The 17136-nt window shown below is 55.2% G+C and overlaps 2 protein-coding genes across 7 annotated transcripts; both read left to right on the top strand.

The window, feature by feature from the left end:
* The first annotated feature begins 13 nt into the window (after positions 1–13).
* On the top strand, positions 14–11400 carry LOC136392743 (interferon-induced transmembrane protein 3-like). Of its 6 annotated transcripts, none has more exons than XM_066365570.1 (4): positions 37–89; positions 2278–2437; positions 10143–10356; positions 10945–11400. In XM_066365570.1, exons 3-4 carry the CDS (start codon positions 10171–10173, stop codon positions 11104–11106), a joined length of 348 nt encoding a protein of 115 aa, XP_066221667.1. In that variant the 5' UTR covers positions 37–89; positions 2278–2437; positions 10143–10170; the 3' UTR covers positions 11107–11400. The 6 variants fall into 6 exon arrangements, with proteins under 6 accessions (XP_066221734.1, XP_066221667.1, XP_066221598.1 ...); XM_066365411.1 differs by lacking the exons at positions 37–89; positions 2278–2437 and adding exons at positions 4156–4209; positions 4512–4609 and having other exon boundaries at positions 10163–10356; XM_066365320.1 differs by lacking the exons at positions 37–89; positions 2278–2437 and adding exons at positions 4156–4209; positions 4512–4609.
* A 1476-nt stretch (positions 11401–12876) lies between these two features.
* On the top strand, positions 12877–16010 carry IFITM5 (interferon induced transmembrane protein 5). Its single transcript, XM_066364734.1, has 2 exons — positions 12877–13217; positions 13703–16010. The coding sequence occupies exons 1-2, from the start codon at positions 13026–13028 to the stop codon at positions 13913–13915; spliced, it is 405 nt and encodes a 134-aa protein (XP_066220831.1). The 5' UTR covers positions 12877–13025; the 3' UTR covers positions 13916–16010.
* Positions 16011–17136: the final 1126 nt, after the last annotated feature.

Genomic DNA, 17136 nt, shown 5'->3' with positions numbered 1-17136 from the left:
CCCACCAGCACTGCCGGAGGGTTCCTATTTCTCTTCATCCTCACCCAGACTTGTTCATTCCTGGTATTTTGGTAACAGCATCCGTATGGGTATGTGATGGTATCTCATTGTGGTTTAATTTGCATTTCTTCATGAGCATAATGCTTAATAACTTTCCACATGCTCGTTGGCCACTTGTATGTCTTTTTCTTGGAAGAAACGTGATCCCCATTCCTTTGCTCATTTAAAAACTGTTGTTGTAGGCCCTGGCCGGTTGGCTCAGCGGTAGAGCGTCGGCCTGGCGTGCGGGGGACCCGGGTTCGATTCCTGGCCAGGGCACATAGGAGAAGCGTCCATTTGCTTCTCCACCCCCCACCCCCTCCTTCCTCTCTGTCTCTCTCTTCCCCTCCCGCAGCCAAGGCTCCATTGGAGCAGAGATGGCCCGGGCGCTGGGGATGGCTCCTTGGCCTCTGCCCCAGGCGCTAGAGTGGCTCTGGTCGTGGCAAAGCGACACCCCGGAGGGGCAGAGCATCGCCCCCTGGTGGGCAGAGCATCACCCCTGGTGGGCATGCCGGGTGGATCCCGGTCGGGCGCATGCGGGAGTCTGTCTGACTGTCTCTCCCCGTTTCCAGCTTCGGAAAAAGAAAAAAAAAAAAAAAAAAAAGAAAGAATAAAAACTGTTGTTGTAGCTTTTCAAAGCCCCCCCGTGGACATCTTGCCCCCAGCTTGTTCTCTTAAGTTTTCTCATTAGCTTATCATTTACTTTCTTAAAAAAATTATTATTTTTGGCCCTGGCTGGTTGGCTCAGCGGTAGAGCGTCAGCCTGGCGTGCAGGGTACCCGGGTTCGATTCCCGGCCAGGGCACACAGGAGAAGCGCCCATTTGCTTCTCCACCCCCCCCCTCCTTCCTCTCTGTCTCTCTCTTCCCCTCCCGCAGCCAAGGCTCCATTGGAGCAAAGATGGCCCAGGCGCTGGGGATGGCTCCTTGGCCTCTGCCCCAGGTGCTAGAGTGGCTCTGGTTGTGGCAGAGTGACCCCCCGGAGGGGCAGAGCATCGCCCCCTGGTGGGCAGAGCGTCGCCCCCTGGTAGGCGTGCCTGGTGGATCCCGGTCGGGCGCATGTGGGAGTCTGTCTGACTGTCTCTCCCTGTTTCCAGCTTCAGAAAAATACAAAAAAAAACCCCAAAACATTATTTTTTAAATTTATTGATTTGAAAGAGAGAGAACGAAGAGAGAGTGAGGGACACAGTGATTTGTTGTCCCACTTATTTATGCGTCATTGGCTGGTTCTTGTATGTGCCCTCACTGGGGATTGAACCCACCACCTTGGAACAGTGGGCAGTGCTCTACCCAGCTGAGCTACCCTGCAAGGCAGCTTATTGTTTCCTCCACGGGCTTTCTACCCCCTCAAGCCACTGCAGCCATCGATGACAATCGCTCTTGTCAATTGAGACAGATGTCCCTGGGAAAAGCTCCGAGTTGGGCAGGAAAAGGTCACGGTGGGCAGGGTCTGCAGGGTGTCATCACAGAGGTTTAACAGGGGCAGTTCTGTGGGCAGAGCTTCTCCAGGGCTGTGGGCTTGGTTTCCAAGTTACCAAAAGCTGGTGGGAGTGGCCGAGGATGGGAACAGGAGCAGTTCAAATGCCACAAAGCTCCTGCTCTGACAAAGACTCAAGTGCTTTCCTTGATTAAACCATCAGCAAAGTAGTGCGAGAATTTTTATAATTCATAGCGTTCTGAAAAGATTTATTCTTACAAGTTTTTCCAGTGTTATATACCTTTTGTGGCAAAGAGGGCTTGGCGGGGGGTGAGGGGATGTTACTTTATCATTTTTGCTATAATCACCCGCTATATATTTTTATTATTATTATTATTATTTTGTATTTTTCTGAAGCTGGAAATGGGGAGAGACAGTCAGACAGACTCCCGCATGCGCCCGACCGGGATCCACCCGGCACGCCCACCAGGGGGCGATGCTCTGCCCCTGGGGGGGGTCGCTCCGTTGTGACCAGAGCCACTCTAGCGCCTGGGGCAGAGGCCAAGGAGCCATCCCCAGCGCCTGGGCCATCTTTGCTCCAATGGAGCCTTGGCTGCGGGAGAGGAAGAGAGAGACAGAGAGGAAGGGGGGGGGGGGTGGAGAAGCAAATGGGCGCTTCTCCTGTGTGCCCTGGCCGGGAATCGAACCCGGGACCTCTGCACGCCAGGCCAACGCTCTACCACTGAGCCAACCGGCCAGGGCCACACCCGCTATATATTTTTAACTAAGTGCCCCACCTTCAAACAATACCACAACCTCACAGGTTGTGCAAGGAACTTACAGCAGCTGCTTCCAGGTCCTCCCTCCCGTCCCTTAAAGCGTCTCTGATGCTCTCTTCCCGGAGCCGCGTTCGACACTGACCAACGACACCATCGCTGTTGCCATCTGCCCTGACCTTGTTCTTCCCTCTCATTCAATTTAAAGTAAGAAACAGAATATTTTATTTTACCTTTCTTTATTCCTTCTCTCGTGCACTTCCTTTCTTAATGGAGATTTTTAAAAATTGCAGTTTTATTTCTGAGTGAAAACTTTTTAACAATTCTTGCCTGACCTGTGGGGGCGCAGTGGATAAAGCATCGACCTAGTACTGCTGAGGTCGCCGGTTCGAAACCCTGGTCAGGGCATCTATGGGAGTTGATGCTTCCTGTTCCTCCTCCCTTCTCTCTATCTCTCTCTCTTTCTGTCTCTCTCTCTCCTCTCTCTAAAATGAATAAATAAGTAAAAATCTTTTAAAAATCTAATCAGTGGTAGAGCATCAGCTTGGCTGGTGGAAATCCCAGGTTCAAGTCCCGGTTAGGCACACAAGAGAAGCACCCATCTGCTTCTCCCCCCCCCCCCGCTTCTCTCTCTCTCATTTCCCTTCCTGCAGACACGGCTAGATTGGAGGGTATAAAGCCAGTAGCCACGGCCACCATCACAGCTGCCTGGCCCATGCAGGTTTGAATTTGATTCAGACAGACGGTAATGAAACAATGGAGCCAAGAGCTGGTGGGCCATCATCTTTAATCCTAGCTTGCACCTGGTGGGCAAGAAATACACACAGCGGAAAAACACTTCTCTTTCTACTCAGGGCTCCCAAAGCCACTGACTTATCCGAGTTTCCTAGAATCAAAGGTTTCTACCTCACCAGCCTTATTCACCTCTGTCCCCCATCTCCTTCTCTCTGCACAAACTGGCTTCTCCTTCAGCACTCCACCATCTTGGCTGCCTCTCCTGGCCTCCTCCACATGGCCTTTCTCTGCTCTCCTCCAGCATGGGCTCCTCTGCCCCAGTTTATAGTGTAGAAATCCAAACCTTTAATCCAATATACAAACAAGGAAGTCTCTGATACAAAGTCACTTAGGGTGGGAAAGGCTTAGTCTTAAAACTAAGCCTTAGGCTATAACGACCCTGCCTGCTTACAGCCTCTCCCCCACACCCAATGCAAACTCTAAGCGAGCAGACATATATATCATATTTACAAACTTATTTGACCAACAGAGGGAATTGGCCCTGGGTGCTGAAGATGGCTCCATGGGCTTCACCTCAGAGACTAGGAACTCGGTTGCTGAGCAACAGAGCATCGCCTCCTAGTGGCCTTGCCGGGTGGATCCCGGTCAGGGCATCTGCACGAGTCTGTCTTTCTGCCTCCCCTCCTCTCACTGAATAAAAAAATAAATAAATAACGTTTCTTACAGGGTAAGTCTGCTGACCAATTCCCTGGTCTTGTGTGTTTGAGGCAACCCTTTCCTCCTTCACTTTTTTTTTTTTTTTTTTTTTGTATTTCTCTGAAGCTGGAAACGGGGAGAGACAGTCAGACAGACTCCCACATGCGCCCGACCGGGATCCACCTGGCACGCCCACCAGGGGCGATGCTCTGCCCACCAGGGGGCGATGCTCTGCCCCCTGGGGCGTCGCTCTGTCGCGACCAGAGCCACTCTAGCGCCTGGGGCAGAGGCCAAGGAGCCATCCCCAGCGCCCGGGCCATCTTTGCTCCAATGGAGCCTTGGCTGCGGGAGGGGAAGAGAGAGACAGAGAGGAAGGAGGGGGGGGGAGTGGAGAAACAGATGGGCACTTCTTCTGTGTGCCCTGGCCGGGAATCGAACCCGGGACTTCTGCACGCCAGGCTGATGCTCTACCACTGAACCAACCGGCCAGGGCCTCCTCCTTCACTTTTGAGGAGCGAGCTCCTACCTAGACACAGGACCTCGGACAGGTGGGTTTTTGCTTTTTCAACATTGTCAGTACTTTGCCTCATTTCTTGCTGGTGTGGTTTCAAATGTGAGCATTGATGCAATTCTCATCTTTTGATTTTCTGTTGAAAAAAGGTGCCTTGGTTTTTAATCTGTCTATTTTTAATATTTTTGTACTTTTGTGGGGGAAGGGGACAGAGACAGAGATAGACAGAAGGGCAGATAGGGACAGACAAACAGGAAGGGAGAGAGATGAGAAGCATCAGTTCTTCACTGTGGCACCTTAGTTGTTCATTGATTGCTTTCTCATATGTGCCTTGACCAGGGGACTACAGCAGACCGAGTGACCCCTTGCTCGAGCCAGCGACCTTGGACTCAAGCTGGTGAACCTTGCTCAAACCAGATGAGCCTGCACTCAAGCTGGTGAGCTTGGGGCTTCGAACCTGGGTCCTCCGCGTCCCAGTTTGACACCCTATTCACTGCGCCACCACCTGGTCAGGCAATATCTTTGCACTTTGAATATGATAAGCCTTTGTGTGGGTTTTTCATCACAGTGAAATATCCCACTAATAAGGTTTTTTCCCCCCTTAAAGTCTACACTGTCCAGTATTAATATAAATGCAAAAGCCCCCTTTTTGGTTGATGTTTCATGGTGTATATGTTTTATTTTATAAGATTTAAGGTTTTCTAGCCTTTTCTCAAAGTTTGTATCATATAAAACGCATCAAGATTTCTTGAAATTTTAAATCAGCTTTAGCAATCAATAATTTAATTTGAATGAGTTTAATATCTTACCATTCTGTTGGGCAGGATAGACAGTTATCAGGACAGGGAAAAGGGGGGGGGGACCAAGGGCGGTTTGTCTCCCCACTGAATGAGGGAGTCAGCGTTCCTGAGCCCAGACCAAACAGGATAAGCAGGTGTCCCAACAGTTACTAGAAAAACTGCAGATGGGAACCTAGAAACTCTCTTAGTCCTGGTGGGAACCTTGAAACTCTCTTAGTCCTGGTGGTAACAGGACTAGTAAAAAAAAAAAAAAAAGTGAGGTGGAGATTCAGTCAAAAGTACCATCCTGGGGGTCCAGTGAAGACAAGAGTTTTATCAGGTGACATTTTGTTTTAATGTTTACTGTATTGACTTTAGAATGAGAGTGAGAGAGAGAAAGAGAGAGAGACAGGAACATCAATCTGTTCCTGTATGTGCCCTGACTGGGGATTGAACCGCCAACCTCTGTTCTTCTGGACAATGCTCTAACCAACTATGCTATCCAGCCAGCACTCATCATGTGACATTTTAGACTTTGATGCATGGATTGGTTGGAGTAAATTCTTTTCCCCTTTTTCCATCTGCCAGCACTGACTGTTGCACAGAACAACGAATTCTCTAACCACTAGAAAAACCACATGTGGGGTATTTCTCTTCAAATGACAAAATAATCGCATATGACAAAATAACCATATGGCCATATGACATCATGTCAGCTTCAGGTGTACAGCGTCTGGATTTTCTGTTCGCATGCACTACAAAACGATCACCACCACAAACCCAGTTAACATCCTAACCCCACACATCGTTCCAAACATGGCTTCTCTGTTCTCTTGTGATGAGGACTTTTAAGATCTACTGTCACAGAAACTTTCACCTGTGCAATACAGTATTGTCAACTGCAGTTACCAGTCTGTGCTCTATGTCCCTGTGACGTATTTAATTTGTAGCTAAAAGTTGTTGTTCTTTTTAGTATTTTTTGTATTTTTCTGAAGCTGGAAACAGGGAGGCAGTCAGACAGACTCCTGCATGAGCCCGACCGGGATCCAACCAGCATGCCCACCAGGGGGTGATGCTCTGCCCATCCGGGGTGTCGCTCTGCTGCGACCAGAGCCATTTTAGCACCTGAGGCAGAGGCCATGGAGCCATCCTCAGCGCCCAGGCCATCTTTGCTCCAATGGAGCCTTGGCTGCGGGAGGGGAAGAGAGAGACAGAGAGGAAGGAGAGGGGGAGGGGTGGAGAAGCAGATGGGCGCTTCTCCTGTGTGCCCTGGCTGGGAATCGAACCCGGGACTTCCGCACGCCAGGCCGACGCTCTACCATTGAGCCAACCGGCCAGGGCCTTGTAGCTGAAAGTTTTTACCTTTGGTCCTCCTCTACCCACCTATCTCACCCCACCCCTCCCTCCAGCAACCACCAATCTGCTTTCTGTATATGGGGCTCTTTGTTCGTTTGATTGGTTCATTCCACATACCAGAGAGACCATGAGGTGTTTGCGATCCTGTGTCTGACTTAGTATCTCACTTAACTAATGCCCTCAGGGTTCACCCACCATGTTGCAAATGGCAACATTTCATTCTTCTTGATGGCTGAGTCATCTTCCTTTGCTTGTGTTTGCTACAGTTTCTTTTACCCATTCATTCCTCTGATGGATGATCTCAATGGATGTTTCCTAAAGTTCACGGGTTCTTTCTCTTCTCCTCAGATATGCTACTCAGTCCCTCTATGAAATTTTCATGTTTTTGTACTCCTTCACTGCAGAATTTCTATTTGTCCTTTTTTGATGACTTCTATCTTTTTTTTTTTAGATTTTATTTATTCATTATAGAGAGGGGGGGAGAGAGAGAGAGAGAGAGAGAAGAGGGGGAGGAGCAGGAAGCATCAACTCCCATATGTGCCTCGACCAGGCAAGCCCAAGGCTTTGAACCGGCAACCTCAGCATTTCCAGGTTGACACTTTATCCACTGCGCCACCACAGGTCAGGCGACTTCTATCTTTTTATTGACATTCTCTGTTTGGTGCGACATCCTTCTAATACTTTTCCTTAGTTTGTTTGGCATGATTTCCTTTATTTCTTTGAACGTATGTCAGATAAGTGATGCATAGTCTTTTTCTAGTCATTACAGTCAACATCTGAACCTCCTCAGAGACAATTTCTGTTGGCTACACTTTTTTCCTGTGTGTGGGCCATGTCTCAGCTCTTGTGAGTAATGCTGCAGGGAACATAGGAGTGTGTGTATTTTTTTTTTTTGATTGGTGTTTTAGTTTTCACCCTGAACAGAGAAGGTCTGTGATGTTCCAGGTAGGAGACCAGCTGAGGCCCATGTGACAACTTCTAAGGAGTGGCCGGGTTAAGAGAGAGCACCTTAGTGCACAGCCACAACTGGGCCATACTCAGACCCCCAACAGAAGCAGGGGCAGAAGTGGCTGGTGCATCAACAGGACCAACAGGGGCTGGACAAGGCCCGAGTGACAAGCATGGGAGTGATCCGGATGCCACAGCAACCTCCTAGGACTCTTCTTGTTTCTTCCTTATGCCTGGAGAGCCCAGCCTCTGCAGGCCCAGGACTGAGGACAAGGGGACAGCCCTAATGGGCTCAGGAGGGTGACATCGGCCACATCAGTTGGGCTGAGATTAGCCCAAGAAGAAGGGTTTGTGAGGTTCTGCTGATACAATGGCTCTGGTCAGAGGTGACCGAAATGAGGGTCAACATTTGAATTCATCCAACCTTGAAGGGATGGAGGGGCTTCAGCCATTGTCCCCTCCCCATGACATCTGGACCTCATTCAAAGAAGGATCCCACTAAGACAAGGTCCACCAGGGACTGAACAGTGACTGGAAGATGAGGAATGTCCACCTTCTCCTGCCTCCTAACATTTCTGTCTCCCAGAGCACAGGGCGTTTTGCAGACATTTTCTCAGGTGGGGGGGGGGGCTCAGATCACTAAAAGGGGCTGTCCCCCTTCCAGTTGTGCTGTCATCTGAAGCTGGCTCCTGGGGCGTCTCTTCTGTGTACTCTGGCCCAGCTGACGTGACACTGTGGGGCGTTGATCCGTGGACCGTGGGGCTGCAGCATGAACCTGTGTGTTTCTCCCCGAGCTCTCAGGGCCGAGAGCCGATGCCTGCTCTGGGTCCTGGGTGGGGTGAGGCTCTCAGGCTGATGTCCTGGGTGAGGTGAAGCTGTCAGGCTGATGTCAGGAACACCTGTCTCCAGTTCTCCGGGTCCTGGGTGGGGTGAGGCTCTCAGGCTGATGTCAGGAACACCTGTCTCCAGTGCCTGCTCTGGGTCCTGGGTGGGGTGAGGCTCTCAGGCTGATGTCCTGGGTGAGGTGAAGCTGTCAGGCTGATGTCAGGAACACCTGTCTCCAGGCCTCCAGCTCCCGGGTCTCTGCAAGGGGTGGGAGACAGGAAGCTGCTCGGGATGTGCGGGTTTCTGCTACCGGACCACGACCCACCCCCCATGCCCTCCCAATGTCTGTAAAATTAGCTGTAGGTAAGCACACTTAATTGTATGTCATCTGTCATTCTTTCTGTCATTTCGTCATTCTTGACCCTCGTCTTATGTTTCTTCCACTTTTTTTTTTTTTTTAATTGGACATGATACCTTTAAGGTGCTGGGGACTTTTTTTTTTTAAATTTATTTATTTATTTATTCATTTTAGAGATGAGAGGGAGAGAGAGAGAGAGAGAGAGAGAGAGAGAGAGAGAGAGGAGAGACAGAGAGAGAGAAGGAGGGAGGAGCTGGAAGCATCAACTCCCATATGTGCCTTGACCAGGCAAGCCCAGGGTTTCGAACTGGTGACCCCAGCATTTCCAGGTCAATGCTTTATCCACTGCGCCACCACAGGTCAGGCTCTTCCACTTCTTCATTGGCATTTACTTCCCATGATATGCACGTATGTTAGCTGTTCCGTGTTGAAAAATGGAGGGACGATGCAGCCCTCACACTTGCCATGATGAGAACTTTTGCTGAGGGGCCTGTAGAAGCCCATCCCGCCACTGGGAAGCAAACCCCCCCCCCCACAAACCTGTCAAAAATGACCAAAATTGCCTGACCTGTGGTGGCACAGTGGATAAAGCGTTGACCTGGAAATGCTGAGGTCGCCGGTTCGAAACCCTGGGCTTGCCTAGTCAAGGCACATATGGGAGTTGATGCTTCCTGCTCCTCCCCCCCTTCTCTCTCTCTCTATCTCTCCTCTCTCTCTCTCTCCTCTCTAAAATGAATAAATAAATAAATAAAAATAAATAAAAAGTCATATGTGCTCGAGTTGCTTAGACTTCTTTTTTAAAAAAAAATGACCAAAATTAACATGTTTAGACTCTGGCAACTATTCCAAGCTTGATGAAATCAGAGGAATACTTAACAAAAAAATAAAACACTGGAATCAGTATAAAGCTCTTTCTGGGGCTGGTGGGGAGCCTTGTGTGACAATTGGTGGTGGCCCTGCACGGGGACAGTGACGCAGGCACGGGCTTGGGCCTGGAGCGAGGAAAGGGTGGGGTGACTCCAGGCTGGGAAAGGTCCCCAGGGCCCACCACAGCCTTCGATGGGGAGGTGGGGGCAGCTAACACAGTTCTGACTTGAGTGCCTGAATGGGGCAGCCCTCTCTTCTTAGACCAAAGGCTCACCTCCCACACTGTTCTAGTGTAAGGTGGCACTGAGTAGTTTGCCCAGACCCCTAGGATCCATCCAAATCACCAACTACAAATCACCAGGAAGCCTGACCGGGCGGTGGTGCAGTGGATACAACATCGGCCTGGGTTGCTGAGGACCCAGGTTCAAAACCCCGAGGTTATTAGCTTGAGTGTGGGATCAGACGTGACCCCATGGTCACTGGCTTGAGCCCAAAGGTTACTGGCTTGAAGCCCAAGGTTGCTGGCTTGAGCAAGGGGTCACTCGCTCTGCTGTAGCCCCCCACCCCCCCGCCAAGGCACATATGAGAAAGCAATCAATGAACAACTAAGGTGCCACAACTATGAGTTGATGCTTCTCATCTCTCTCCCTTCCTGTCTACCTTGTTCTCTCTCTCTCTCTCTTTCTCTCTCTCTCCCCTCCCCCATCGCAAAAAAAAGAAACACCAGGAAATACACACTTTTGAGAAATCTAAATTACCCCAGAGAGGGAGGAGCCTTGTTTGTGGACCCACGGTGCTCAGGTCTCTGCTTAAGGAAGCTTTCTCCTTCTTCACTAGAAGCAATATCTACTCCCCAGAGCCAGAGATGATCAAGGAGGAACACGAGGTAGCCACCCAGGGGACGCCCCAAGACTCTAGACCTGTGATGTCCACCGTGGTCCACATCCAGCCTGAGACGGTCGTGCCCGACTACATCGTCTGGTCCCTGCTCAGCGCGCTTTACCTCAACCCCTTCTGCCTGGGCTTCATGGCGTTCTCCTACTCAGTGAAGGTGGGTGCGTGGGGCTTCGTCAGAGACTGTGTGTGAGCCCGCAGAGGTCTCCTGCCCTGGTGGCCCTTGGGACTGGGGACTCCTCGTGAGAGTACTCTCCTGGGTATCAGTGCCTGTGGGTCAGGTGGGGGTCCATTCCCAGTGAGAGTCCGCGGGGGGAGGGCTGTATGCCCGTGCGTGCAGAGGGGAGGGTCACCTATGTCTCCACCACCCCAGGAGCCCTCCTTTCCAGCCTAATTAGAGAAATTATGTCCTTCACACATCCATCTCAGACCTCAAGTCTGGTCCAGAAAAAGGAAAAGGTCCTCAAAGACGCTGCCCCATGTGGGGTGAGAGGCCAGCAGAGGGGCCAGGGCAGGGGGAGGAGGAGCCCTGGGGCCCCTGGAGAGGCTGGGAGTCTGTGAGGGAGGGGCCCACCTGGCGCTGTCCTGCTCTGGCCCAGGGTCGGGGAGGGGAGGGCCCCTGATCTGGCTGAAGGGCTGGTGGAGGTGGTCTGGGCAGGGACCAGCCAGGGCAGGACCTCAGTCATAGCACCTGGATCTCCCCAGGACCCCCTCCAAGCCCCCCTCACCATCTCTTCTCCCCCAGTCTAGGGACCGGAAGATGGTGGGCGACGTGATCGGGGCGCAGAGCTACGCGTCCACCGCCAAGTGCCTGAACACCATGGCCCTGGTCCTGGGCCTCACTGGGATTATCGCATTAATTATTTATCTGGCGATTACAAGCTTCTCAATCCACATTAAGTTTTGAAAGACATCCAGCGTAGCAGAGGCCAGTCGTGGCTGCCTGTGGCAGGTGGACCAAGTCCCCCCTCCCACTGCTGGTCCTGCCCCCACGCCCCACCTCTTCTCACAGCACTCTGTAAAGCAGGGGTCCCCAAACTTTTTACACAGGGGGCCAGTTCACTGTCCCTCAGACCATTGGAGGGCCGGACTATAAAAAAAACTATGAACAAATCCCTATGCACACTGCACATATCTTATTTTAAAGTAAAAAAACAAAACGGGAACAAATACAATATTTAAAATAAAAGAACAAGTAAATTTAAATCAACAAACTGACCAGTATTTCAATGGGAACTATGCTCCTCTCACTGACCACCAATGAAACAGGTGCCCCTTCCGGACGTGCGGCGGGGGCCGGATAAATGGTCTCAGGGGGCCGCATGCGGCCCGTGGGGCCGTAGTTTGGGGACCCCTGCTGTAAAGCATGCCCATCCGCAGCTCACCTCAGTAAAGCATCATTGTATGTGACAATGCTATAATTTCCTGGGCAGGGGGCACTGCTCACCCTCCCTGACTCTGAACTGTCCAGGTGTTGGGTGAACGTGGCATGCAGGGCCTCTGAGGCCATGGTGTTGGCACGGATGGGTGTTTGCACGGATGGGTGTTTGCACGGAGGGTGCAGAGATGGAGCTCAGGCCCCGAAGCCCTTCCCGAGTGGTCCCACCATCACTGTGTCCTGTTGCTGCCTCTCCTAGCCCAGCAGCTCTGTCCTTGCTCCCCTGCAGCGAGGCAGGGGCACCCAGGGGCCAGGGACAGACAGAGCTCTCAGCCCCAAAGGACAGGAGGAACCCTGAGAAGGACCAATCTTCCCACCATCTCACTAAACCAGCTGGGGCTGCTGGCTGGAGACGCTGTCAAATCCCAAGAAGGTTCTCCAGCTGTTGGGCCCCCCAGGCTTCTGGTCTAAGCCTTTGTCTGGGCCTGGTACACGTGTGGTGGGGCTGTCCTGAGCTTGAACACCCCCCACCCCATGTCCTGCACAGTCACTCTGGAGAGGCTAGAGAAAGCCTGGTGGCCACAGGTGTCAGGGAGGTGAACGATCTCGACACCAGTCCTGCCCTTTGGGGACCTGGGTGAGCCTGGATTCCAGCTGTGGGGAGAGGTCCGTCCTGCTGGGTCTGGTCTGTGGTCAGCAGTTCTTCCTGGTGGGTTCCCTGCTCAGTCCCGTCACCCACAGGTGCTTTGTGACAGCCCCCTGCAGCACCCCAACTTCTGGGCCCAATGGGGGCTGTGCTTTGTCTGTGGTGGGCAATGCCTTAAACGAGGGTGCCCCTGTCCCCAGGGGTCCCACGTCTCACAGGAGGGATGTCAGGCCCAGGGACGTGGTCCTGCAAGAGGAGGGACAGGTGCAGGGACTCTTTATTCCCAAGGCTGGACACTGGTGACCAGAAGGTGATATGGGCAGAGCCTGCACTCTGAGTCTGAGTTCTGGGGATGGAGGGTCTGTGGTCTCAGCAACCCCCGTCCTTGAAGCTGAGGCACTCTTGCACCCACCAAGGCTCTTAGGTGGCCCCTCCAACTCTTGCTGCGGGGGGAGGAGGCTCTGATGGGTGGTCTGCAGCCAGTCCGCACCCCCAGCAGGTGCCTGTGATGAGGTGCCTCGTGTCTCCGCCCCAGGGCTGTGCACGGTGCGGGGCGCTCTGGCGGGGCCGCGGGGTGCGCGGTCCTGGATGTGGTGTTGCAGCCCCCTCCTCGGCGTCCTGGGCTCGCGCGGTGGGGGGCGGCGGGCGGGCGGGGCGCCGCGCTCCGAGGCTGCAGCTCCGGGCTGTAATTTGTCGTTATATTTAGCGCCGGCGCCGGCGGCCGGGGCGGTGGCGGGTATAAGCGGCCCCGGGCGCCCCGTCCGCGCGAGAGCGGAGCGAGGCTGCGACGGCGCTGGAACCCATGGACACCGCGTACCCCCGCGAGGACCCCCGCGCCCCGACGCCCCGCAAGGCCGATGGCGCGGCGCACACAGCTGTGGCGCTGGGGGCGCCGTGCCCCCCGCCCCGCGACCACTTGATCTGGTCGGTGTTCAGCACCCTCTACCTGAACCTGTGCTGCCTGGGCTTCCTGGCGCTGGCCTACTCCATCAAGGTGGGCGGGCTGCGGCTCGAGCTGGGGCGGAGGCGGGGTCTCCGGGGAGCTGGGAGGGGGTCTGGGCCGCTCCAAAGAGCGCAGAGGCGACGGGGGTGCTCTGAGGCTCCCGTGAGCAAAGCCCCTAGCTTCAGCTTCTCTGGCGGGGGTCTCAGCACCCCAGCGGACTCCCTACCCACCAAGGATTCCTGGAGGCTTATGCTGGTCTGGGAGGAGGTAGAGGCACCTTCCAGCCCCGCTTTAGGCTGAGGACGGGGCCCCTCCCCGCCCCCACCTGGGGCCAAACCTGTGTGTCCAGCTGGGGGCAGTGGAGGCAGTGGGTTCAGCCTAGGTCAATGTCCCCTCAGGCCACATGCCTCCATCCAGGTCTTGGGTTCGGCATGGCCCTCCGAGGTGTGGACCCAGTGGCTGCCTGGGGTGGTGGGGGAACCAGCCCCCCACCAGGTCCTGTGCACATAGGGAACAGGCCTTGCTGCTGTCTGCAGGCCCGGGACCAGAAGGTGGCTGGAGACTTGGAGGAGGCCCGGCGTCTAGGCTCCAAAGCCAAGTGCTACAACATCCTGGCCACCATGTGGGCCCTGGTGCCGCCTCTGCTGATCCTGGCGCTGGTGGTGACCGGGGCCCTGCACCTGTCCCGGCTGGCCAAGGACTCCGCGGCCTTCTTCAGCACCAAGTTTGAGGACTCGGACTATGACTGACAAGCCGGGCCCTACCCCTGTCCTGACCCAGGGCCCCCAACCCCAGGACACTAACCCCCCCCCCCCCAGGACACTAACCCCCGGGGCGCCACACCCTGACCTCCTGGAACCCGATTCTACTCGAAGGCCTGATGCCCACCCCCCAGCTCCAGGCTGTGTACCCAAAGCTGATCCTGAAGATCCCCCTTTCGAACCCCAGGGTCCTCACCCTAACCTTGATGATTTCTGGTCCCCTAACTCCTTGATCCAGCCGGACCCTCCCTCCCCACTTACCAGGCTTAGCCTGGGTTTCAATTAAAAGAGTGCCTGGTTCCAGAAGGTGCCACCTGGGCCTGGTTCTTGGCTGGGGGGGGGAGAGGGTGTCTTCCTGAGGAGCGCCACCCTAGGGGCACCCACAGCCAAGTCCCCTGGGTGAACCCCAGCATCGGTGCTGGGTCAGCCTGTCCTGAACGTTCTGCTTTTGGCCGCGGCCTCCAACTGTCCCCTGGGGCACTGTGCGGCCTGTGGCTTCTGGGTGGAGGCGCCTGAGTATTTTAGAATCAAGTTCGGGAACTTCAGCTTTTCATCTCCACTGCCCTGCTGGGTCCTGTGGTTTAGTGGCTTGTCTTCCAGAACATGTGCGGCGTGTCTCCCTGATTCCACGTGTGCCCGTCCCGTCTGTGTGCGCATGCGTGTGTGTGTGTGTCTGCCTGTCTGTCTGTGTGCAAGGTAAGCGGGAGTCCCTGGCCAGCGAGGTCTCTCCTGCACGATCCTGTCTATGGGTCAGGTGTGTGCCAGTCTCCTTCTTGGGGTCATTGTATTGATCCCTGTGACCCCTGTGTCCCTTTAATTCTGAGAAATCTGGGTCCCTGCAGTGAGTCAGTAAGGCTGGACACAAAGACCACACAGACAAATGATCATGTTGTCGTCACGCGCACACACACCATTCACACACAGATGGGATCATCCCCTCTCCGCCCACAGAGCTGTGCAGAGGGGACACTGTGGGGCAAGGACATTTTCTGAGCATCCTTGGCACTCGATGCATGTCCTTGTATTTCCCCGGCATTGGGCACCCCCTGACCCAGTGGCCTGGCAGAGGTGGGTGGCTAAACACATACACACACCCTGTGTGGCTGGGGGTGAGGTCCCCTGGGCCTTGCTGTGGCCGGGCCAATGACAGGGCAGGCTAATTGCAGGGGCCTTAAGCACAGTGCGACTCAGGGTTTCGAGCACCCCGCCCAGGGTCCTTTGCGTCTCAAGGGAGCCCCCTTTGCCCACCCATTCTGCATGGGCTGGGGGTGGAGGTCTGCTTAACCACTTTACTCGGATTCCCTAAAAGCAGACCGAGGTATCTCCAGTGTACCGGCAGACAGTGCCCCGGCTGTGTGCCCACAGTGCCCCAGGCCCAGGCCGAGGCGTGTGCGCTGCCTGAGCCAGACCCCAGAAGCAGAGGGGTGTGCTGGCTGGGGCCTGGGGATGAAGACGCAGCACTGGCCTGTGCTGGGCACAGGTCCCATGCTGGACCAAAGACAAGGGCACTGTGCCAGTGCTTGGACCAGGATGGAGACAGCCTGCCAACCCTGAGCTCCAGGTTTAGCCCAAGGAGGAACCAACCCATGCTGGATAGAGAGGCTGGGAGCAGGGTCAGCCTGTGTGTGGCCAGGTATATGTCCCCAGCATGGGATGGTCTGTGGGTCATCAGGAAGCAAAGATTTTCCAGGCACTGAATGAAGACAGAGAGTGTGTGGTCAGGTCAGGTAGGGGGCAAGGTCACTGGCACCCAGGTTGTGTCCTGGGCAGGCAGAGGAACCCTGATGTGATTTAGGCCATTAGCTACCCTGGTCCCTGAGCCCAGCACGCACGCACTGCCACCCCAGAGGGTCGCCCCGCCATAGACACGGGTGGCCGCGCACACAGGTGGTCTGCACGTGCAGCAGCATCACGCTCTGTCAGGGCAGCACCCCCACCTGCTGCCGGTGCCCACGCCCGGATCCAGGGCTCCCGCACAGGGACCGCTGTTCTAGCAGACCTGCCGGGGCCTTCACTGGGGAAGGGTGGCCTGTGGGTGCCTGAGAGCCCCACCGAGGACCTGGGGGAGCTGGTGCTGGCGCGTGGGCTGCAACTTGGCCATCTCCCTTGGCCGCTCTGCTCCCCGTGCTGCACCCCTCCACCCCTACCCGCAGCCACACGGAGTTGGACGTGGGGTCCCCCACCCCTCCACCCACCCCATGTCCATCAGTTTGTCTGCCTGGTGTCTGCTTCTCGGAGAACCTGGACTGCCTCTCGCCAGAAAACACTTGGCCAGCGAGAGGAGGGATGGGAGCAGCAGAGGACAAGACCCACCCACTCACTCTAAGTGACCAGGGACTGGCTGGAAGCCCGATCCACCGCGTGTCCTCACTTCCCAAGGGGCTCCTCAGAGCAGACGTGGCTTTTCCCAGCACCGACTTTAATTCCTCAGGCAGTGCACGGGCAGGACCCTCGCCACCTCACCTCATTCTTGGGAAACCCCTGAGGACCCAAGTCTGACAAGCCACCGGTGGGGCTGAGGCCCCGGCAGAAGCTGAGCAGAGCCTCGGCGGAGGGCAGCCTGTTCGGGACAGATGGACCCAGGGCCAGGGAGGGCAGCCTGCTCGGGACAGATGGACCCAGGGCCTCGGAGGGCAGCCTGCTCGGGACAGATGGACCCAGGGCCACGGCCTGGAGCCCATGTGCGCTGGGCTCGCTCCCTCTGGCCAGAGAGGGGACACTGGTCTTGCTCCACTTGGCTGAGGAAAGGACGTGATGGAAGCCGCTCAACCCGCCTGAAATGTCCCAGAGACCGGAGGCGTCAACGACTGAGGATGCTGCGTGCCCAGGACAGCCCAAGAGCACCTGGACCCAGCCACGACTGACCCCCAGCATTGTGACATAAAACGTTCTCCGTGGTGAAGCTGCCGTGAGTCAGAATCATTCTGCAGAGTGAGTCCCCCCGTGCCCCTCGCTCCCTGCCGCCCTCCTCACCACAGCCCGAGCCTGCCTCTGTCTCCACAGCAGGGCTGTCTGACGCTCCCCGCCCTCCCTGGAGAAGGGACCCCGAGGTACAGCCGGTGAGGGTGCTAGCCCAGAGGGGCGGGCGCAGACACGCTGCTGTGGAAGGTCACGGGGAAATCACCCATCCACGGGGGGTTAGGCCAGGAAGAGCTCAGGCTGGAGGCAGTCTTGAACTTCAGGAGGAAGAATCCAGACCTTCCCTGGGG

The sequence above is a fragment of the Saccopteryx leptura genome, chromosome 1 (genome assembly GCF_036850995.1).
Source record: "Saccopteryx leptura isolate mSacLep1 chromosome 1, mSacLep1_pri_phased_curated, whole genome shotgun sequence".
NCBI lineage: Eukaryota > Metazoa > Chordata > Mammalia > Chiroptera > Emballonuridae > Saccopteryx > Saccopteryx leptura.
Note: the sequence above shows the minus strand (reverse complement) of the source record. Positions and strands in the feature narration are given on the sequence as shown.